Raw genomic sequence first — 25,127 nt, forward strand, 5'->3', positions numbered from 1 at the left:
CCATAAACTTAAGTCACCATATAATGTATCAAAAAATATTCCAAATATATAGAAGCGAACCTTCTTCTTCCTAATTTCAATCCCAAGTATATAAATGTTGTTATATTTGATCTACAAACAACAAAAAATGATGTTATTTTATTAGTAACTAATTAGTAATAAAATCACTAATCCACTTCTAGTACGAAGTTCTTCCAAATGTTATTTTCTCTTATGTACTCTTACTTTGTTTGCATACACTGATTAGCGATTAATAGATCCATCACCAAGTTTGGAATAAGTTGTGAACTTTCACTACTATGACCACCAACATGTACATGATCATAATTTGTATAATGAGTATTGTAGCATTTCACACGAGCTAAAATGTTGGGTACTTTAGCACTTTTACCATGATCAGTTCCATTGTTAATTACTTTTTCATATGAATCTCTAACATTAATGGAATTATCAGAATGTTTAGGTTGTATTTGATAGAAGACTTTTGAAACAACTAATTCTACATCTTTTTTGTTTTCATTACTGCCAAGATGGTATTGATACATCACTCAATTAGTCTTCTCAGGTTTTGTTTGTCTATTACAATAGTTGGTGTATAGTACTAATAACTTTTTATAACCCTTCACAACACCATTAACATGTCAAAAGTTGCTCTAATTTTCCTTGTTTTGTGCCATTTTATTTCACTTCCTTCTTCATTAGTGTGAACTTTTCTTCTTTTTCTTGTTTTTGTTGTGTTGAAGGTATGTGAAATAGAAGGGTACAATCGAATTGAGATTTTCAATTTGATAGAAAAGTAAAGCAACCCCAAATTTAGTTTGTTGTTTGTCCACAAGCAATAATTAAATTTAGATTTGATACAGTTAAAATTAAACTTAAACTCAATTCTCAAAGTTCCAGCTACTACAAAACATTCATCATGCTCCATGGTTTCTTACAAAAAATAACACAATCTGTACACTTTAGCATTCGTTCATCAAGTTCAACTCTCTCTTCACACAATCTCACCAAAATTTCTCTCAAGTGTTTAGCAGGTGTTATGAATTTATCACTCAAATCCTAGAACATGCATCACACTACCATAGACTTAAAAAAAATTCTAGTTAGCACTCACAATGCAACAAACACATACAGTTGTGGAGGACTTTCAAGTTGTAATTGGGCTTAGATAAGGGTAGAATATTTTGTGATAGTATGTTTTACTACTTGGAATTAGATGCACATTTTCAAATTATTCTACCTTTTCTTTTCCTTCACTTTTTTATTGTGGAGATTCTCAAACATTAACAAAAGAACCAAGATGTTATTTATCAAAACTACACACAATAATAATATTTTTTCTCTTTGTTTTGATTTTGATTTTGATTTTAATTTTGAGAACCACCACCCCAAACTTAAAAAGTTGTTATCCCATGAGCAACATCAAACTTATAACTTTATCAAAACGAGACAAAAGTTTTCCTACCTAACTCCAAGTAAGGTGATTGAATTGAAGTCAAGTATTTGGCTTGTAATGGGGCTAGTAACCGAAAGAAAAAGGCAAGACTCAATGGGGATAGCAAAGGATAAAATTTGCACATGATAGTTAGAAAAGTTCAAACAACCAAACAAAATTGTCTAAGTGTATGCATAAATCATAAGTGATGCAAGTCAGAATTAGTGCAGGTTCTGAAGAGATAACGCATGTCTGGATAATCACCCAAAAAACAATTAAAGTGTATAGACTCGAAAGCTCACAGCTAAGATAATAAAATAGAGTATGAACTATCAAAATTATACTAAACATATCACAAGATTTATTTATTTAAAAATGGAAAATGAGACTTCCAGAATCAAAGAGTAATCAACAATGCATGCATTAGTGAAACTCGTCGAATTAAGCAATGATATGAGCAAATAAATATAATTTAAATTTCAAAATCCCAAGCATATAGCTTAAGATCAACTTCAAATTGTTAAAAATTCTTCATCATAGTGAACATTTATATACAATTAAAAAGAAACAAATTCAAATTAAAAAAATTACAAAAATAAAAGTTACATCTACCTTTGGGTTGCCTCCTACGAAACGCTTCTTTATCGTCATTAGCTTTACACCTCAACCATTGTCAATGTAGCATATATGACAGAAAGAACACGTTATCTTTCTGTTTCTTTTTATTTGGTAGAAATTCTATGATGTTGTTTCCATGTCCTTTTTAATTGGACATTGATGAACAAGACATAGATTGAATCTCGAACTTCATCAATTTCTTCTTTTTTTATTTTCTTTGTTCTTGTTTTCCTCTTGTATATCTTCTTTTACCACAACAATGAAGTCATCTTCAATCTTCAACACTCCTCCATTTTATCAAAATTAAAAAATTTATTAAATTTTTTTAAATAAAAATAAAATTTTACTGCAGAGCAATTTTTTAAATTAAGTAGTTAAATTATAACTCAATAGTGATATGACAATCTCCAACAATGGCGCCAAAAACTTGATAGCGTTTCACCAAGTGTACTGAATCGTTGCAGGTAATAATAAAACGGTAGTATCGATAATATTTGGACAAACGAAGGGCAATGTGGCGTAATTTTCACACTATCCCTCCAATATATCTCTACCATTTTAGAAACCCACATTCCCGTTCTTTTTTCTTCTTCGTTACCTAAGCATCCATCCTTCCATCCTCCCATCCTCCCAATCTTCAACCTCTCATCCTTCCTTAAACCCATTTTTAAAGCTTGCATGTCTCAATTTGTAACTACTAACCAGCAACATAGGATACTAACCAAAGAAGAGTCAAAGTGGCAATTTAGACAAAAGGGGAGTTCAGCGACTAATTTAATCGAAACATTGTCTTCTCCTTTATCACCAACGGTGAGTTCTTTTTATTAAAGGGTTTGTTGTTGTTGTTGTTGTTGTTGTTATGATTATGGATTTTATTTTATGAAGTTGTTGAAAATAAGTTAGAACATATGTTGTTGTTTATGGTTGTGATGTTTATGAATGAATTATGTATTAGGAAAATTTTAATTACATGTGTATTACTATATTTAAGGTGATTAAGCTTGTCGAGCACGATTTATGCTCGTTACTGTTGTTGTTGCCTATGATATGTGTTTGTGAAATTGTGTTATGTTACCTTAATTTCGGTTAGAATGATTATTTTAGGTGCATGCATTTAAAATATATGGTTTTATTTACTAGTGGAGAGAAAATTCTATTTTTATCCCAATTATTCAATGCATGAGAGGTGTTTGATGAAAATACTGCGAGAACTATTGCAGGAGAATTGTTGTATTTAAGTTTGGTTTTCTAAATAAAAACAAAACTATGTAAACAAGTCTTAGAATCAGATTTTTCATGAATTATTGATTTCGAATTTTGAGATAAGACCAACTATGTTGTGTTTATAGGTGAGTTATCTACTTTCAGTAAAAGTTTCAAAAAATTTCTATTGTCACCATTTTTCAATAATTATTAATGACTTTTGTGATGGAGACTTTCTGCAGCGTGAGTAAATTAGTCTTAGTGCGTGATTTTTCCTAAATTATAGGTTTCCAATTTTGAGATGAGATCAATTGCATTATGTTCTTAATTGAGTTAGCTTTAAAGGAAATTTTTGGAATTTTCTAAAGTAATTTGACTCTTCATCAATAATTATTAGTGACCATTGTGGTGAAAATATTCTACTGTGTGATTTGCAAGAATGAATAAAATTCATAAGAAATTTGAATGGCTTCATTATTTATATATGAATATATATATATATATATATATGTATATATATAACTTTTATTATTATTGAGTTATTAATTGTTATGAAGTTGTTACAATTTTCATGACTCCAAGATTGTTTCTATTTTCTGACTATGGATTTACGTTTTGAATTAAGGACTTAAGATTAAATTATTATGAGTTTAAGCATATCGCCTAATTTATTGATAATTGTTGTGGATGAATGATGCATTTTATATATGACATAATAAGTGCATTTCATACAAAACATGTAAGTTTTGTACAATATCATTGATCAGAGCATGCATGGTCTTATTCACGGTGAAACATTTAGGTTATTTCAGGCATGAAATAACAAGTAAAGGAGAACAATCAGGACGCTGATTGGGGTTTGGCCAGACCACCTTTACCAATCAGAACTCAATTATCTTAGTGACCCACATTAAGATATTGGGCGACTTTTCCTTATTTCAAAGGAAAAGATTTGAGGTCATGCATACGTTTTTCACAACATATATATAGACATGTATAATTATTTTTTACGTTTTATACACTTTTATGAAAGAAATTCCTTGAGATTGTTCTTCCCTTTTATTTTTAGAGTTCACTGAGATATTTTATCTCACCCCAATTATTATTATTATTTTTATGTAGCAGCTGGAGGAACATGAGACATGAAATTAGCATCAGAAGATCAGTTCCAAACTCATGGAATTAGAATTTAATATTTTGTTTTATGATATAATCAGTCAATCGTAGTTGTTTTCAAGATGTAATATTTTATGAATCTACTAAACAAGTTGTAAACTATATTTATGAATGTAGTTTTCAGTTATGATGGTGATTCTAATTTATTATTTATTGTTAATTACCTCTGTTTTATTAAAGTGTATGGACCAAATTATCATATTCTAGACAAATGATAATGGGTCTTACACATTATACTATCGAATTACATTTAGTTACTAAAATTGAACAAAAAATTTCCGAATTCATTAAAATTATATTTAAAACAAATAATAAAATTAAACTAAACTTTTATAATAATAAGAATATCAGAAAAGAGTTTTACTTCGAGTTCAACCTAGATTTATAATGATCTAGTTACTTTTAATTTCCACACAGTAGTATCATTGCTTGTACGGTATATCATCCTTCTTTAAAATAGAGGTGGGAATGCTAGAAAGGAAGTACTTAATTAATCTTTTAGAAGCATTTTTTTTACGGCATCTTTTAGAAGCACATTTTTTTTTACAGCATCTTTTAGAAGCATGAAATCTTGTATTCTAATGTAATGGTTTCCTAGTACTCTCTTAATTGGTAATATATTTTTACTTGGTTGGTAAATATTTATGCTGATTTGATTACTTGATAGTTTTTAATTAGAAAGACACTAAGAAAATAAAATTTTGATCTTTAGAAAGCAAAAAAAAATGTATTATTTTATTTTTTTATAGATTTGAGTTAAGTTTAATTCAATTTCTATAAAATCGATTTGTAATATGAGGATGACTCCTATTTATATTATATTTTTAAGTCATATATCATACAATGCGAGATATTCATCAGCCTCTGATGTTCAATGGAGTGTGACTTGAGTAATACAATAAATGTGACCTCATAGCATATAGTATAATAGATCTTCGATAATTTATGATATAATCTTAATATTTGGGTTGAGTCTAACTCAACTCTTACAAAATCGATTGATAAGATGAGAATTGCTTCCACTTATATACATATTTTCATATCGTATTTCATTCTAACTTTTAAAACTTTTACTTTGTACAAATGAGGATGAATACTTTCTTAATCTTAACAAACTCAATTAACTATAACAAAGTCAAACTAACTTATAACCAATTATTGAATGATAAAGAGAAAATATTGTCAAGTAACTACTTATTTAATATCTTCCTAAGTTGTAACGTGTTTACTATACTTCACTTTAAAAAAAAATAATAATAAAAAGGGCCGATATGCACATAGAACAAAAAAAAAATATAAAATGTGTTAGATCATTCTTTATCTTTATGAATAGAAGTTAAAATGTGAATTATATTAAAAAGAATCAATGAATTAACCTTCTTTTTCTTAAGGAAGAGAGGAAAAAACAAATAAATTATGTTTTTTTTTCGAACAAAACAATTACAATTAGGAATCCACAATTTCGTCTTAAAATAGACCTAACAAAACAATTGATTGGGCTCCTATTGTATCCTTATGTTGGTTACAGGCTTTCCTCAACCTTTTTTCTAAAGGAGTGACTTTTTGCATCCTCATTTTTTCCACTACACCTTCATCCTCCTTAAGTTTACTTTAGGAATTGTATCGTACCCATTTTTCTTTCTATAAGTTTATTTTCACATAAATTTTCCTTTTCATAACACATGTTTAAATCTCCAACGGTAGTTGTTTGATGTCTATTACATCTAGAGAAAATCTTCTACAACTGTTTTATGGTGCATTATTGTTGTAACCGTTAAATTTAGAACTCTCTAAATATAACAATTACCACAATCGTGCATGATACTTATGTTGTACAAGATCTAAAATCCAAATTCATTCCATATACCTTACATTACATGTTACAAATTTACTGCAGCATCTAAATGTACTCCGTTTAGTCAAAATGGATTTATTTGTAAATGTATTCATCGATATAAAATTAATTTTTTTTAATAATTTGTTTGTAACACTACCAGATGTTTGGCTCTTCATTACCTTCAAACTTTCACCTGCGTATGATTGGGTTTAGTTTTGAGAAAATTGACATAAAGATGAATGGAGAGAATGAGAGGAATATACACTAATTATTCTTTTGTTTGCTTGTATAGAGAAAATAGGGAGGAAAAAAAATTAAAATGAGCTATATCAAAGTCTTCTGTTTTCAAGTGGATAAAAAAGCTATGAATTAAATTGGAATGATTTTTATTTTAAATTTCATCGATTTATTTATTTCATTTATTTAGTGGGAGATTTACTTTCAATTATCACTTTTCCTTCTAATAAAGTAAATGGAGAAATAACTTAACTATATATTATCTTAGTATCTCTTTTTTTTATAAACAAAAAACACTAGTTAATCTATTTATTTTTTAATAATTATCATTTATGCATAATCCAAGTATTTAGTCTTGCTTTTCATAAATGAAGTATTATTCAAAAAAAAATTATTCAAAGTAATTTTAAGGAAAATCATTTTAAGTGATTTCGAGAAGCATAAGAGGTCATTAGTATTATTTCAGTATAAAGTTAATTTTTGGATCACTTTTTTTTTAACCTTATGATTTTTAGAGACCAATAATTATTTTAAACAAGATTTAAACTCGAATTCTTTTAAAAAATTCGTCATTAACTAAAATTCATTAACTACTTGAATTTAATCACTTTTCGTTAATTTTTTTTTAATGAACTATAGAATTTCACTTTGAAAAATATGTAATTAAACCTTTAACTAATAACTTTCCATTTCAAAAAATCACTTTATATCCCACGTTTCAACTTTCAAGTACAGTTTTTTTAATCATGAAGAAGGAAGGTGTCAAAGTGTGATGAGGTGCATGGTTTGTAAAAGTTTAACCAATCTTTTAAGTCATAAATTGTTCCCTAGCACAAACAAGCATGTTGATAGAACAATAATAACCCCTCAAAATCATGAAGGAGAAATCTTTTTCCCTCACTAATAATTGACACCTGAACTTTATGTTAAATTGGTCCCGCTTTCTGTTTCTAGTACTAATTGATTTGTTTCTTACCTTTTCCTCAATTTGAGGACTAGGTGGCCAAACCCACATTAATAGTGTACTACTTGTATCTATGTTAATGTTACATATATAGTGTTGTGCACTCTACTTAACATCTCAGTATTGATGCTTGTAATAGGCCATTATTAATGGCATCAAAGTTTTCTCTTTCAAGAAAAAAAAAATTGGTGGACACTCTTGAGAGAGAAAGAGATTAAGAGAATGATCAATATGTTGATAATGTGTTGAAAAAAGAGACATAGGGATGAAATGAAATGCTAAATAAATATTAAAAAATAATAAGTGTATTTATACCATTGTTGATTAAAAAAATTACAATTTTCTTTCTTTCTACGAAATATATGAATTCTTTTTTATAAATACAAGGACAAAATCAGAAAAAGAAACTAAAAAGAAATCAAACGAATAATATAAATTCCAATATCATAAAAAAAAAAAAAAAAACTAACTCATTTGAATCCGACAACTCTGATAAAGTATCCATGTGACTCTAAACTCACAAGTTATATTAGATAAAGCAATATAAATCAATAAAAAAGAAGAGAAAGAAATGAATAATAAATGAAAGAGTTCCATTCAAATTAACAAAGTTACGTAATACAATACAATAATAAAATATAAATACTAAATCTTAAAAGACTAAACTACTATTAACATATAATATAAAATAATATAAAAGCCCAATAATATATAAGCCGAATAAACTAAAAGTTAATTTCATCGTATGAAGAAAAATTTTCCCTGTAACCCCTCAATTTGCTTTGTACCTCCAAAAAAATTCGAAAATGCTAAAACTACCCTCAATTTTTTTTTTTTTGCTATTTCAAAGAAAATAAAGGTAAATTTTTTTTTTCACCATTTTGTCATTCACCCTGCCGTAAAAAAGATTTCCGGTAGGCTCCAGTTTTCCGGTAACTACCGGAATACTTGTAACAAGATTTCCCGTACAAAGTAAACTACCGAAAATGTTAAAACTGAGTTTTCCGGTACAGATGGGAAAAATTGTGTACCGGAAAACTTAATTGACAAGTATTCCAGTACAGTAGTAGATTCCAGAAAACTTCATTTCTAAGTTTTCCGGTACAGACCAATTTTTTTTTATATTTTTTTAGTTTTTTAATTTTTTTAAATGTTAACAGATATGGATAATCCACTACTATTAATGGACAAAACATGGTCGATACTACAAATATTTTTGACACAGATCATGTATGAATAAATACATTTAATATTAATATTATAAAAATATATTTTTGTGACTAATTATAATTTTTTTTTTCCAGATATTTGATTCAAGGGATACTGTTGTGAAATGGGCAAAAAAAATTGGTATAAAAAATAAAGTTACCGTTATTATCAGAAAATCAGATATAGAGACAGGTGAGAAAGGACGAAGAAATAAATTAATATTAGGTTGGGACAAATGGGGGAAAATACAAGTGTGCTGCTAGTTCTATTCGAAGTTCAACAAAAAAATGTGATTGTCCTTTCAAGCTTAGATCAAAACCATTAAAAGATGGTTCATGATGGATAGTTAAAGTAATTTGTGGAATTCACAACCATGAATTACCTGATACTTTGGAGGGGCATGCATATGTTGGACGCTTAGATGAAGAAGAAAGAAAGCATGTTCATGAATTAACAAAATATAATGTTGCACCGAGACACATATTACTCTCATTGCAAGACCGAGATAAGAGTAATGTTACTAAGATCTCACAAATATATAAACAGAGAAGTATCATTCGATTGCACGTGAGAGGTAATAGAACAGAGATGCAACATTTATTCAAGTTAATTGAAGATGCAAAATATGTGTGCTAGAATAGAAAGCGTGAAGACTCCGATGTTATGAGAGATATTTTTTGGGCACATCCAGATTCAGTGAAGTTGTTGAATTTGTTTCCGATTATGTTGATTTGGCATTGTGTTTCCACATGCTGTTAATTTACTTTGTCGATTTCATATCGAAAAAAATGTTGGAGCAAAATGCAAGCAATATGTCTTAAAGGATAGACAAAAGTCAATATTGAATATGTGGAAAGACATTATGTATTGTAGTGATGAAAAAGAGTATATGATGCGCTTGCATATGTTTGAGCAATCATGTGTTGATACTAAAGTGTTTGTTGATTATGTCAAAGAAACTTAGTTGACTCCACATAAAGAAAGATTTGTTGAAGCATGGGCAAATAAAGTGATGCATTTGGGGATCTGGAAGTGGCGGTGAAGGATCTAGAAGTGGCGGTGAAGGATCTAGAAGTGGCGGTGAAGGAATATATTGGATATATCCAAATTGTCTCAAACACCTCTCTGGTAGATATTTCACTATAGTGATGCATAATCGGATGTGGCCAGTATAAAGCGTGATATCATCAAAAGGAATGACACCTTTATGATTCTCCCATGGTCTCCATATAACACCTGCGGGTGTCAATGCATCAATAATACTTATGTATTCATGGACCTTATGCTTGCCTTGTTTATAGCATCATCTATTCATTCGGGCAAAATATTCCACGTCAGCACCCTGATTACCTCTATTACAAATATTCGGAAAATATTCGTAAATCCAGCACTGTTACAAATAAAAATATTAAATAATTAATACTAATAATTAAATATAACATAAATAAGTTAAATTAATAAATTAATGCTAACAATTAAATGCAATATAAATAAATTAAATAAATAATAATTAATACTAAAATATAATTGATACCTGAAGCAACATCATATATCCACCTAGCTGTTTGGTGTCATAATAGCAGACATCTGAGAGGTAGTCATAAAGCACCACTAGTGCAGCAGTATCCCATGCATATTTATCTGTACCGTCTAAATATCTGAATAAAGGAAGGTACTTCGGATCAACTAGAGTATGACTCTTATCAGCGAAAATAGTACTCCCGACTAAATTCAACATATATGCCCTAGCAGCACAGTCAAACCTCTATGTTGCACACTGCCTTCTGAAGACCTCCTTCAACCAATCCAGTCTATAGTGCACACCTCTAGTCTTTTTGGTCTCCTCCCAGATCTCTTCTGTGGTCACTCCTAATAGATGGACGGCAAGATTACATGTCGTTACTCTATCTACATCGGATGGACTGTAGAACTCACCCATAATAGGCAATCCGAGAAGATTGGCAACATCATCCAAAGTAATCGTCATTTCACCAAATGGCATGTGAAATGACGATGTCTCAGAATGCCATCTTTCAACAAACGCATATATCAAGTTGTTGTCGATCATCTTCAAACTACCTCGTTGTAATGTGTTCAGACCTGACAAATTCACTCAATTCTCTATGGGTCGTGGAAGTATCGGCGGAGTAAATTGTTACATTTTCTTCCCATGCGCAACAATTTTCAGCAATGGTCGCTCCTGTATACAAAAAAAATATATGACATTAAAATTAAATTTAGACAACAAATATTAATTAATTTAAATATTTTTAATGCATTATAAGTAATAATTAATTTAATATACCTCACCAAACCATAGTCTAGCTGAAACATGATAACGGTATCGTGTAAGGACAGACAAATCATAAGGTCCTCCAGGATACCGTGTGAGCTCAACAGGTCCCTCAGCTCCATCATGTTCCTCCTCCATATGCTCTCCCTCATGAGTAGATGCAACCTCCTCCTGCTCATGTATATTCACCTGCTCGTGCACCATATGCTCATGTACATCCACCTGCCCATGTACCACATCTTCTCCATGCACTATAGAAGGCTCCCCCTGATCATGATGTCCCTCATCGTCGTCTTCAATAATCATATGTATTCTTCTCTTTGAAGTTGTCGGTCGAATCCTCTCTGGGGAATTCATCGGAGTCGATGTAGAATTCTCAGTGTCTCGTGTAATTCGTATGATTTTGCCGTCTCTTCCTCGTGCACCCACTGAAAAATTAAAATATTAAAAGAAATAAATCACAATAACTTATAAAATTATAATTAATTAAATTAAAAAAAATATATATACGTAACTTCCGGAAAACTTGATGCACAAATTCTCCGGTAACTACCGGAAATGTTGGCCATCAAGTTTTCCGGAACACTCTTCTGTACCGAAAAACTTCATATAAGATTTCCGGTACCGGCAAACATTACAACAAGGTTTCCGAAGTACACCTTCTGTACCGGAAAACTTGTTTTTCAACTTCTCCGGAAATTTGGAAAAAAAACTTACTCTCAATTTTGGAAATGTAAAAATGTGAAATGGTAATTTTGTGAAGTTTTATTATTTATACGAGAGCAAAATAGTCATTTCATTCTTAATTTGGGGGTATAGATATAATAAGGAGGGTACAAGGGAAATTTTTCCGTATGAATTACAAAGTTTAACATCCCAATCCAACCCAAGTAGAATTAGAATTCTTTAATCAATCCTCACTCTATATAAGAAATTTTACTAACAAAGACAAAAAGCTAAGTTCACATGTTGTGTTAATTATATACATTCAATAATAGCCTCTGTATGAAGGGACTGCAAACACCTATAGTCCAAAGGTGAAGACCCCGCTAGTGATCTATTGAGACATTGTCAAATAGAAATGACTTAAAGGAATCAATTCTATAACACTTTGAAAGATTTCCATTTGTCTTTTTTCCTCCACCTATCATTTTCTCTTCATTATTATTATTTTTTTGTGTTTCCTTTTATTAGACTTTGACAACAAGACCTTAACAACCATTGGCATAGCATTAACATATGAAAATATCCAAAACATTGTTTTGTATTGTAGTGTTGTGTTGAGTCTTATGTCATTCCTCTACCACCCAATTCCACTTTACCTTAATTTTTCAAGCACCAAAGCACGTGAATGGATAGATAGTTGCAAAACACAAGTAAAAGGACACCCACACAAACACACCGTGGGTATTCATGCATCCATCAATCACTAGCTACTTCATCTTGGGATGTTGTCTCTTATTCAATCTTTTAAGTTGTGATGATAAATTATATCCGTAGTTAATTGTCTTTTAATTCCATGTGACACTCCAACCTTCATTTATTTATTTTTTTATAAAAGGAAAATTTTAAGAGTCACAAATCTTGTCATTTTTTGGGCTATCTATACGCCTATGATTCTTCAATTGTTTTAAATAAATTTTACGCTACTTATTTTTTTTTATTCAAGTGATTCATTAAACACTTTCATATCCTATGCATATATGTTAATGCTATCAATGGGTGCCACTGTACCCATGGAGTCCCTAACTCTACATATAAAACCAAACACTCAATTAGTCACAAAGAAATATTTCTCATTACCCCTAAACGACTAAACAAACCCACGTGATAGAAGATTAATGCAATGTACAATATACATCATAATGCAATCCAAATAAACACATTTTCTTGACCGTATGATTTGATATTAGCTACTTAGGCACATCCTATTGGGCAACAATTCACGACCCCGACTTATATCTTTGACATTATAATATGACATCAACATCATTACTTCATGTTTGGAGAGACCACATATTTCAATAAAAAATATCATTAGTTTAACATAGACCATAAATTTAAAATAAAAACATATAATGCATAAGATTAACTTGCCATTTAAATATCTAATGTACACCACTCCTTCAATTCATCCAACACAGTAGGCGAGACTTCAAAAAGTCTCAAATTGAAACTTCTTGCTTCTTTCCACACTTGTTAAAAGATTCCTAATTAAAAGCTTGATTGAAGAATCATAAATAAAGTAACAAAGAAAAGTAACTAAGAGTTGGTGAGTTTAACTTTGTTGACATAGCCATAGGTGGTACTAGTGGTAGTTCATATAATATATATTAATAAATCATCATTTTTATCCTTAAACTATTAGTCTATTTTTAATATGGATTCTTAAACAATAGAAATATAATAAATAATCTTTAAATTGTTCTAAATCTATAAAGTTAGTTTCTAAATTATCATATTTTCTTCTATTTGCATAACAATTGAATGACTAAATTGATTGATTAATAATAGTTAAAAGATTGATTACTCTCACTGTCCGAAAATAATTTAATAATTTGATCATTTCACTCATATTAAAAAAAAGTGTAAATAAAAGCGAAAATATCACTTTTATCAAATTATATTTGTTAGGTATTAGTGCATTATATCAATGTCATCAGTACATAGTAAAAATATTGCATTGAAAATGATACAAAAAATATCAATTAAACTATACAAATAGAAAGAAGTGTATTAGAAATTGAAATTTTATTTTTACAAAAGAATCTATTATTTTATGATAGAGAGAATATTATATTTCTATAGTTCAAATACTAAACTAAACAGAGTGACTGATAATTTATGAATCAAATTTAATTCTAATATGAATTGTAAGAATATGTGCTAAGAATACATATACAACTAATCTTCTCGTTTCTAAATAGTCCACGTAAAATAAACGTGTTTTAAACATATTTTTTTGTTAAACTATACAAATCAATGAAATAAATATCCACTAAGATCTTTCCAAAATCTCCTTTAATTCACTAATCATTCACAGTAGTAGCTAGGGAAATAGGAGGCTTCCTACCAAAAGAAGAGAAAGCTAAATATTTCCACATAGTGGCTGCCAAGTACCCCTTTTTATACAATTTAGAAAGAGGAAAGTAGTGTATGACTAGAAAAAAGTGGGCAAATGGTGGCATGGGGAAACCTACTAGATATATATTGAAGTACAAGAAGTAGACAATAATGTATGTGGTTTGGAACAGACTCAAATGGGTTGATCCACCATTACCTTTACAAGCCTTTTGTGTCTCTGTCTAGCTTAATAATGGATTCATAGGGCCATAAATTTGCATCAAAGTTTGTAAAAGCCTTGATTTATGGACCCACATATCTTCTTTTGGGGCACCACTGTATATATAGTTCATATGAAGCTGTCTGTTGTGTACAATTTAATAAGGTATTCCATTGTTGAAAAAAAAAATTAATAATGTATTCCATTAAATAATTAAATTCATTTCGAGATTAATTTCTACGTACCGACGACGTAAACAACTTTTTTATATATATTTATTTAACCAGATCACATAATAATGTTACTCTCTTAAATTTGCTTCTTAAATATCTCATAAATTAATTGGATGTTTATGAAAAAATATTTTACATAATTAATATATATAAATTAAATTTTTGTCATAATTTTTTGATTTATAGAAAATAGTAAGAATGTGATCTCATCTTGGAATTCAAAACTACCGAGTACAAATTTTGTATCATAGATTTAACATTTATACAACTGTAATTGTTGTTTTATATAATATTGTAGCGTTGTACGATGAAGTGACTATAATGTCTTTAAATTTAAATAAATAATTTATCTCATAAATTTAATGGCTTTGTATCTAATATTTTGTGTGTCTGTAAGGGATCTAAACACTTGTTATAGAAAAAGACTATATTTTTTATCATCCCATAAAGGAAACAATGAGAAACTTCTTATAATCTTTTTGGTAATACTTGTTATAATCTTTTACTATATATATAACTTGCAGCGAAAAATCCAAGGTTAGCATTATACCCAAATAGAGGGACTAAAGCTTCTTCCAAACTGGATTTCAATTATATCCCACCCTATCTATTATAGAAGTGTTTGATTAATCTACCATTTAAATCTTTAATGATACCTTCACAAGTGTTGCTATTGCTATATGATATGAAGGAAACGACATTAATACTTGTCTCATTACCTCTAAGACTAGAAAGGTGAGAGTCTAAATATTCTAATTACATATAAGAGAGGTTATTGTTTAACTTTAAAAAAGATATATGTCGTTGCAACAAGTTGATGGCAAAAGACAAGAGTATTCATCCTCACTTTCTATATCTTATATAACTTCCTTTAGAGCATAGCCTATTATCTATTCAATGTGTGGCTCATAACAGATTCTAGGAATTCATGTTATGTGGACAATACTCACCAACATGTTTCTAAGTCCATTCAAGATTCAACTACTTTGAGATGATCAATTGTACTCTAAAGGAAGGCACAATTAGTGGAAAAAACTTGAATACTACTAAAGCATATTTTTTCTCATCGTAATGATCATGATTAATCTTGTTAGTGGTAAGGATATTGAGACCACTTGATTAATTCAATCTTTATACATTTTAATCTTGTTTGTGAAATGAACATACTTTGTACAAGCTTTGGAGAGAGGACAGCCTAAAAAAAATAATAATTTGAGAAATAATATTGATTATGCTATTAAGGATGAATCGAATTTTAGTATGGTTATGTCTAAATTTCATAAGTATAATTTGAGTAAAAAATAATACATTTAATTTTCAATTTAAATATGTGGCTCTTGTTAATTTAATAATTATGCATGAGTTTTGTATTTGAATCTCATAATTTCTTTTCTTTATTTTTTATTTTTATCAATAAATTTATAGCGACATATAGAATTATACCTTGTCTTAAAAAACTTGTAAAAATAAATTGAATTAAAATAATTGAGACTTGGTTTATCCCACTTCCAACTTCATTTGTGCAAAAAGCAGCCAAAAAAAATCATATACATGTCATATAAATCATATAAAGTGTAAAAAAAGTAATATATGAATCATAATTTTTATTCTTCTCCCCCTATCTAAATCATAGCATATATCTTTGCTTACTCAATGTTCAACCTAGTTAATGATGTTCCAAACCAAACCAGATTGTTTTTCACGCCGAAATACCAACAATAGAGGTTAATTTACAAGCATGCAACTAAACTATTAAATTAAATAGTTAATAAATTTCAGTTAAAGATAAATCGTTCGAGATAACTCAACTTTAAATTTTGAGTAAAATAATTTTTGATTAAATTTTACTTATATCTTAATCGAACTCTAAATTACTAAAATAATTTTATAACCAGATAGTTAAATCAAAATAATTTACAAGCATCTAGTATCAACATAATAGTCATATATAATCACAAACATGGTGTGTCATACAGCCAAACTTTTGCGACAAATTAAAACCCTTGTCATAATTTCCTTAATATTTTTTAGCTTTGAGGGTACTTCTGTTGGCTGCAACTAGTCAAATAGTCATTGTAAGAGATGTCTACCATTAATTGATTGATCATTAAAACAGTTTTTACCAAATTATTTCTGTTCACTTAACAAAACGATATCAAACAAAATACTTTACCATATTAAAATAATTGTTCACAAATAAATATCTATTTTTTTATTGAGAAAATTTATAAGACCTGATTTACTTTTGAAAAGAAAATAGTTTAAAAGAATTATGACAATTTAATTCTTATTTGAATTTCCTTTAGAAAATTGATTTTAAAAGAGACAATTAAATCTGAAGAAATTGTCTTTTAAAAAATGTTTGACAAAAATGGTAAGATTAACTTGTTTATTTTTAATTATTGTTAAAGATATAATTCTATCTTTTAAAATCCATTTTTTACGATGATTTGATGATTTAGATATTAAATTGTTCAAATTTATTTTTCTCCAGGACTATATATATATATATTTAAGATCAGTTCGAATTTCACAATTTTTCTTAATAATTTTTACAATTTTTTGAATTTAAATCAAACCAAATCAAATCAATCAAACCCAAGCTTAATTGGTTTGGACATCAGTTCTATATTATTTAAAATTGATCACTCAAAGCAAATTATATAATTTATTATCATCTTTTTATTTCACACTATATAAAAAAATATATCTTAAAAATATATGCTATGTTCATAAATATTTTTATCATTATATATTAATTATCTCATTGTAACTTATGTAAGTTTTTATAGTATTAAAAATTCTTTTTTATAGTATTAAAAATTTATAGTGTGTGAAAAAAAATTATTTTAGATTTTTTAAAATAAGTTTTTATAATTTTTAAAACAATTAATCCGATTGAATCCAAACCATTAGTTTGGATTTCATGAAAATAAATTACTAAAATCAATTCAAATTAAACTAAGTATTTTTTATTAGTTTAATTTTTTCTCTCAAAAATCAAACTAAACTGAATATTAATAACCACAAGAAGAATGCATTGTCCAATATATATATATATTTTGAAGAATTAAAAAAAAAATCAATTTTAAGATTTTTCAAAATGTAAATACACAACTTTTAATATTATATTTAATTTTTTTAAGATGAGCCTTTGCCTGTATATTTAATGACATGTTAAGGAGATTGCGTAGCATCAATGGCAATCTATGCTATTGCTAGGAACCTCTGGTGTGCAAATTAAGGTCTTGTGTTTAGTTCATTTTATTTTGGAAACGACCACCTTGATTATGGAGTTAGCTGAAGTTTTACCATGTTGTAAAAAATACTCTGCCCAGTTTTTTTTTACAAACTCTGTCCAGTTTCAAAGTAAGTGTTTTTTAACAAAGAAAAATATTTTAAAAATTAGTATCCTTTAATTTTATTAATTTATTATTCATGGTTTTATTATAATTTCATATTAAAATTATACTATCATATGTGTATCACTATCAAATATTGGTACTGAACTGAAATATAAGCAAAAATGATATTTGAAAGATTGATGTATGTGGTTAAAAATTCACTCTAATATATCAACTATTCAATTATATAATTTTTATTTTTAAGTTTATCATTAGTTGATATAAATGAGACATGTTAGGTATTGTATAAACCATCATAAATTTTAAGATCTGGAACTTGTACATTAATATAGAAATTCTTGTGGATCAAATAATTTAGACACGTTATTTAAAATAAAATAAAAACTTAAAAAATATTCAAAAATAACATATAGTTGTAAATAATTAAATAATATATTTATGATGTTTGTCAAAATAATTTTTATCTAGGTTATGAACACCTAAGCATTTGGCAAAATTATGGGGCTTTATGGTCATAGTACTTTATTGTTAAATGGTCAATGTACTAACTTGTTTCTTAGAAATCGGTCTCTCAAAATATTTTGAATTTGTTATAAAAAAGCATGTGTTTTGAATTTCAATCTTCTTTATAGTTTTTTAAACCTAAGATATATGTCCAACTTCAAAAATTAATTTATTGAGATAATTAAGATTTATTTAACGACTTAACCGCTCCATATAATTCTAATTTCTAACTAAATGGTTAAAGGATTAAATGAATAATAATTTTATGTCTAAAAGTTTATATTTGTTTATGTAATACAAGTAAAAATTATATGAACGAAATAATAAAAATTCAAAGATCGAATAATCATTTTATCAGCTCTATGTGTATTACATACACTTGAATTTGTTTTTCTTTTTTCACTTCACTTTGGTATCTTTTTTCACTCATTAGCAATGGGTTTGAGGACATCTACATACAAGGATCTCAAGAGTACGAAGATGATTTATATATTAATACATTTGAATGAACTTCACTCACTTATTCTAATTTGATTTGTAATAATTCTTAGTTTGCTTTAATTTTGAATTGTAATAATTTTAATTTAGATTTTGTTGATGTCATGTGTAAGTGAAAATATTTTGTTTCCATAAATTTAGTTTATTTTATTGTGGTCCATTTAAATTTAGAGATAGTCTTACTATAAATATACATTTACAACTTCATTGAGACAAGTTTGAAATGAAATAGAATTTATCTAGTAAGAATGTTGAGTGAGCTAAGTCTTTTATTTGAGTTCTTGAATTAGAGTTTGCTTGAATTTTATGACAGTTTTCTTACCCTTGTAACGATTCTTCTTTGACTTATCAATCATTCTTAATTGTGGCACATTATCCATCTTCTCAACTTAATCTATCTTTTGTTCATTTTTCCCTTGGGAGCAAGAAATGTAAAGCTTTGTCACCGATAATAGAAAATAATGTGCATGATGAAGGGGAAAAGGGTCCTCTCAATCGTCACATATAAAAAAAACCAGTGATTATTTTCTCCTCCCTGATTATCCTTCATAGATTAAATGTTATTTTTGTTTTCACTACAACAAAACCACTTAATTTAATTAAGACGTTAACGGTAGATTAGAATCTATGATACCTCTTATTTATTTATGTTTAGTGTGTATAAATTTCATTCTATCAATGACTAAACTGTTTACATGATAATTTTGTATAGATTAAAAATTGTATTTTTTACATAAACTAAACTTAAAATATCGACTAAACATATTTAACCCTTTTATTAATAATTGTGTTATCAAAATACTATTATATAATATATATGATATATTATGTAATAGTATTTGTGGATAAAAACATAAAGTAAAATATAAAAAATAATATATATAATATATATATATATATGTTGAATAAACAATATTTAATTTAAATTCAATAATTATTTCAAAAATAAATAATTTATACCCACAACTACATGCAGTCATCGTTAAAAATATAACTAAGGAATATCCATGCAAGTATAGAGAGTGCACTTTGTATTTAATTAGGAGTATCAATTAACATCCCTACCTTAAATATCATCTACTGTTATTGTTTCCAATCCACCCAATGTTGTACAATTTTAATTCTATATCCTTATTTATGCCAGCTACAATGTGAACCGTTCTCTTCTCGCCCCCCACGGAGTTGACCAACCTCACTCGAGTCACAAACAGTGTTTTGCCTCCTTCTTCTTGGCTCCTTTCAATATCATTTGTTTTCTTAGTTGTTTCGAAATGCATGTCACATTCCACGTCATTTTTTATTTTATTCATTATTTAATGGTCTTTTGCCAATTTGAAACCAGTGTCACAGTTTTGAAACAGTATTTTATGTGATTGTTTTGTTTTTAGATACCATAAATAATACTATAATTAATTATCATAATTAATTGATCCAAATATAAATATTAAGTGTTTGTAATTGTTATTCTCCCAAGAAAGTGACAACAACTAGCTACAAATATATGACACATAACAAGTTGAAGAAATGGCCTATTATAACTTATAGGCAGGCACCGTAAATTATTTGAGTTAGTTATGCTATATATTTTGTTTTAGTTACGTGAATCTCTAAAGATATAATTTTTTGAAACTTTTTAATCCATTATTATAAGATTTATTTTAAATTTTTAACTTTATCAATTATTTTATTATCAACATACCTGAATTATTTTATATCTTCTTACAAATGTAATAAATACTATTATAAGAGTATAAGTTAATTTAAATTTTTATAAATAAAATTTAGAATAACAGAATGATAATTAATTTAAAAATTTAAATCATAAAATAATATTTATTTATTTAAAAAAAATTATAAATATTATCATAAACTCATACACAATTATAAAATTTCAAGTTCAAATTTAAAATAAAATTTATTTTTAAAAACAAATAATATTTATTTTTAATAAATTTAGTATTACAATTAGTTTTTTTAATTCAGTTGATCAATTTTATATTTAAATACTGAGATATTACGAATAGCAATTAAAATATGTTTTTCCGTTAAATACTAGTTCAAACACAAAATTTTATGTTTGTGTATAATTTTAAAGTGATATTTACTCTCTATAAAACACTAAGTTTTTGTGATGTAATTGTGATGGTTACCTGGACAAAAGTAATTAAATACTATGATAAAACTTTGTTTTAAATTTTTAATAAAATAAAAGTATGCTAAAACTAATAACAGTGTTGCAAACCAATCACATCAGCTTGCAGGGCTTTTATAGAGAAAGAAGACAGAGCCAGAAAAGCAGTATCACCAAATCACTACCATTACCATGGCGAAACAGAAGGAACCAAACCATACACAGTAATCACATCAAAACACTGAGTCACGAAAGTGTTCCTTTGTTGTCTTCACTCTCCATTCCATCTTCCAAAACACACACACTTTATGTTTTGCAAAATGCTTCCCCTTCTCTTCTTCTTCATCTTCTTTTTCCTACCACCAACCATTTTATGTCTCAACCAAGAAGGTCTCTACCTACACCAGTTCAAACTCTCCGTAGACGACCCTGACTCCTCCTTATCCACATGGAACAACCGCGACCCAACTCCTTGTAACTGGGCCGGCATCACTTGCGAACCAACTAACACCACCGTAACCCAAATCAACCTCTCCAACTTCAACATCGCAGGCCCATTACCAACCTCGATCCTCTGCCGTCTTACTAATCTCACCTCCCTTATCCTCACCAACAACTCCATCAATCAAACACTCCCCCTCGAAATTTCTCTCTGCACCTCCCTCACTCATCTTGACCTCTCCCAAAATCTTCTTACTGGTACACTCCCCCACACCCTATCACTCCTCTCTAACCTCCGTTATCTCGACTTAACGGCTAACAACTTCTCCGGTTCAATCCCTAACTCCTTCGGAGCATTCCAGAATCTCGAAGTTATTTCCCTCGTTTACAATCTTCTAGAATCTTCCATTCCTTCTTCTATTGGTAACATAACCACTCTCAAAACACTTAACCTTTCTTATAATCCATTTCAACCTTCTCAGATCCCGCCGGAAATCGGAAATTTAACTAACCTCGAGATTCTATGGCTTAGTTCATGTAATCTCGTTGGTGTAATCCCTTACTCGTTTGGAAAACTTAACAAACTCACTGTACTTGACCTTGCCATGAATAATCTTCACGGTTCCATTCCGAGTTCGCTCACTCAAATGAAGAGTTTGAAGCAGATTGAACTTTATAACAACTCGTTTTCCGGTGAGTTACCTTCGGGAATGTCAAACCTTACTTCGTTGAGGCTTATTGATGTTGCAATGAATCGTATCGGTGGTTCTATTCCCGATGAGTTGTGTCGATTACCGCTTGAAAGTCTTAATTTGTATGAAAATCGGTTTACCGGTGAGTTGCCGGCGAGTATAGCTGACTCGCCTAACCTTTATGAATTTAAGATTTTTACGAACTTGCTCTCCGGTGAGTTGCCAGAGAATCTCGGGAAGAATGGTCCGTTGATATGGTTTGATGTTTCTAATAATAGTTTCTCCGGTAGGATACCGGCAAGTCTGTGTGAGCGTGGCGCGTTGGAGGAGTTACTGATGATACATAATTCGTTCTCCGGAGAGATTCCGGCGAGTTTGGGCGCGTGTAGGACGTTGGCGCGTGTTAGATTTGGTTTCAACAATTTATCCGGCGAAGTTCCGGCGGGTTTGTGGGGCCTGCCGCACGTGTATCTTCTTGAACTTGTTGATAACTCGTTTTCTGGTTCAATTGCTAAGACCATTGGTGGAGCGGGGAATCTTTCTTTGTTGACTATATCGAATAATAATTTCTCTGGTGCGATCCCCGAAGAGATTGGAACTTTGGAAAATCTTCAGGAATTTTCTGGTGGTAATAACTTGTTCAATTATTCGTTGCCTGAGAGTATTGTGAATCTCCGGCAGCTTGGGATTCTTGATCTTCACAATAATAAGCTTTCTGGGGAGCTTCCAAAAGGGATTCAATCTCTTAAGAAACTCAACGAGTTGAATTTGGCTAATAATGAGATTGGTGGGAAAATTCCTGATGAAATTGGGAGTATATCTGTGCTTAATTTTCTCGATCTTTCCAATAATCGATTTTCCGGAAATGTCCCTCTTGGGTTGCAGAATTTGAAGCTCAATGAGCTGAATTTGTCTTACAATAAGCTATCTGGAGAAATTCCCCCTCTTCTGAATAAGGATATGTATAGGGATAGTTTTATTGGTAATCCTAGTTTGTGTGGCGATTTGAAAGGTTTGTGTGATGTTAAAGGTGATGGTAAGAGTGCAGATTTTGTTTGGTTGCTTAGAACTATTTTCATAGTTGCTACTTTGGTTTTTATCTTTGGTGTGGTTTGGTTCTACTTCAAGTACATGAATATCAAGAATGCTAGATCTATTGATAAAACAAAATGGACATTGATGTCATTTCATAAACTGGGTTTCGGTGAAGACGAGGTTTTGAACTGCCTTGATGAAGATAATGTCGTAGGAAGCGGATCTTCCGGGAAAGTCTACAAGGTTGTGCTTACCAATGGCGAAGCCGTCGCCGTGAAGAAGATATGGGGAGGGCTTAGAATGGAAACGGAGAGTGGAGATATCGAAAAGAGTGGGTTTCAAGACAATGCTTTTGATACAGAGGTTGAAACTTTGGGCAAGATTAGGCACAAGAACATTGTGAAACTATGGTGTTGTTGTACCACTAGGGATTGCAAGCTATTGGTTTATGAGTATATGCCAAATGGTAGTCTTGGTGATTTGCTGCATAGCAATAAAGGAGGGTTGTTGGATTGGCCAACAAGGTATAAGATAGCTCTTGATGCTGCAGAAGGGCTCTCTTATCTGCATCATGACTGTGTCCCTCCTATTGTTCATAGAGATGTGAAATCTAATAACATCTTGTTGGACGAGGACTTCAGCGCAAGGGTCGCAGATTTTGGGTTAGCTAAGACGGTCGAATCCAATGGGAAAGGAACAAAATCCATGTCTGTCATAGCTGGCTCTTGTGGGTATATTGCACCAGGTTAGCTGAGATTTCATGCTATTTTATCCACTTTTCTTTATGTTTGACTTATTTTGATGAATATGAGAATATATGCAGTGGTTTACTACTTATGCTTAACTCAATTGCGTTTGTTTATTATAAATTAATTTAAGTCTGCAGTGGTCTAAGATCTGTGCAGTTTACTCGTTTTGTGCCCATAGAACCAGATGTGATGCAAAACTAGTTATATCAATATCAGCTTATAAATTAACTTTCATATGCAATTTGACATTAAATAGTTTCTTGTTTTGCTTTGCAGTTAGAATTATTTATGCATCATTTTATTAATTAACCCCTTGTGACTGTCTTTTGAAATAGTAATTATTAGCTTCCAAGTCTAATAGAGTGATAGTGAGCCAAACTGACATGATTTTTACCTTTTACAGAATATGCATACACACTCAGAGTGAATGAGAAGAGTGACACATATAGTTTTGGTGTTGTTATCCTTGAGCTAGTTACTGGAAGGAGGCCTGTAGATCCTGAATTTGGGGAAAAAGACTTGGTTATGTGGGCATGCAACACCTTGGATCAGAAAGGTGTTGACCATGTACTCGACTCGCGGCTTGATTCTTGTTTCAAAGAAGAAATTTACAAGGTCCTTAACATTGGCCTAATGTGCACTAGTCCTCTTCCAATCAACCGGCCTGCAATGAGAAGAGTTGTGAAGATGTTACAAGAAGTTGGCGCAGAGAGCCAAACAAAGTCTTCCCAAAAAGATGGAAAGTTGTCCCCTTATTACTATGACGATGCGTCAGATCATGGAAGTGTTGCTTAATTTTGTTAAAAGGGGTGGGGTTATATGATTCAAAAGAGGAGTTTAGGAAGATCTAACTAAGCTTTTTCTTTTTAGTTACTTATTACAGTGTCAATTCCCCCTTCATGTTTTCCACTCATGGATTGCTTGAAAAAAGTTGGTTAAACAAAAGGGGTGAGAATTTATTTTAGTGGGGTTGAAAATAGAATCATAATGAGTTGATGTTTTTACCCTGTCAAGTTGGTAAATCAAAGCCCTTCCCTACTTAAATTTAAATGAGTTTGCATTAATACCTCTTATATTCAGAAGTGTGATATTCTGACTGTTAAAAATATGTGACCCATCTCTGGGAATCTGTAGTATTAATTTCAGATAATTTCAATCGCATAATAGAAAACGGTCCCCACATTAGGAATCTACAGCTAAATCATGCTCAAATGGTGATAAACT

At 29.7% G+C, this 25,127-nt stretch overlaps 1 protein-coding gene across 1 annotated transcript; it reads left to right on the forward strand.

Moving 5' to 3' along the window:
• The first annotated feature begins 21,110 nt into the window (after positions 1-21,110).
• Positions 21,111-24,976, forward strand: LOC101511692 (uncharacterized). The gene is made up of 2 exons (XM_004485782.4): positions 21,111-23,899; positions 24,307-24,976. The coding sequence occupies exons 1-2, from the start codon at positions 21,295-21,297 to the stop codon at positions 24,696-24,698; spliced, it is 2,997 nt and encodes a 998-aa protein (XP_004485839.1). The 5' UTR covers positions 21,111-21,294; the 3' UTR covers positions 24,699-24,976.
• Positions 24,977-25,127: the final 151 nt, after the last annotated feature.

The sequence above is a fragment of the Cicer arietinum genome, chromosome 1 (genome assembly GCF_000331145.2).
Source record: "Cicer arietinum cultivar CDC Frontier isolate Library 1 chromosome 1, Cicar.CDCFrontier_v2.0, whole genome shotgun sequence".
Classification (NCBI taxonomy): domain Eukaryota; kingdom Viridiplantae; phylum Streptophyta; class Magnoliopsida; order Fabales; family Fabaceae; genus Cicer; species Cicer arietinum.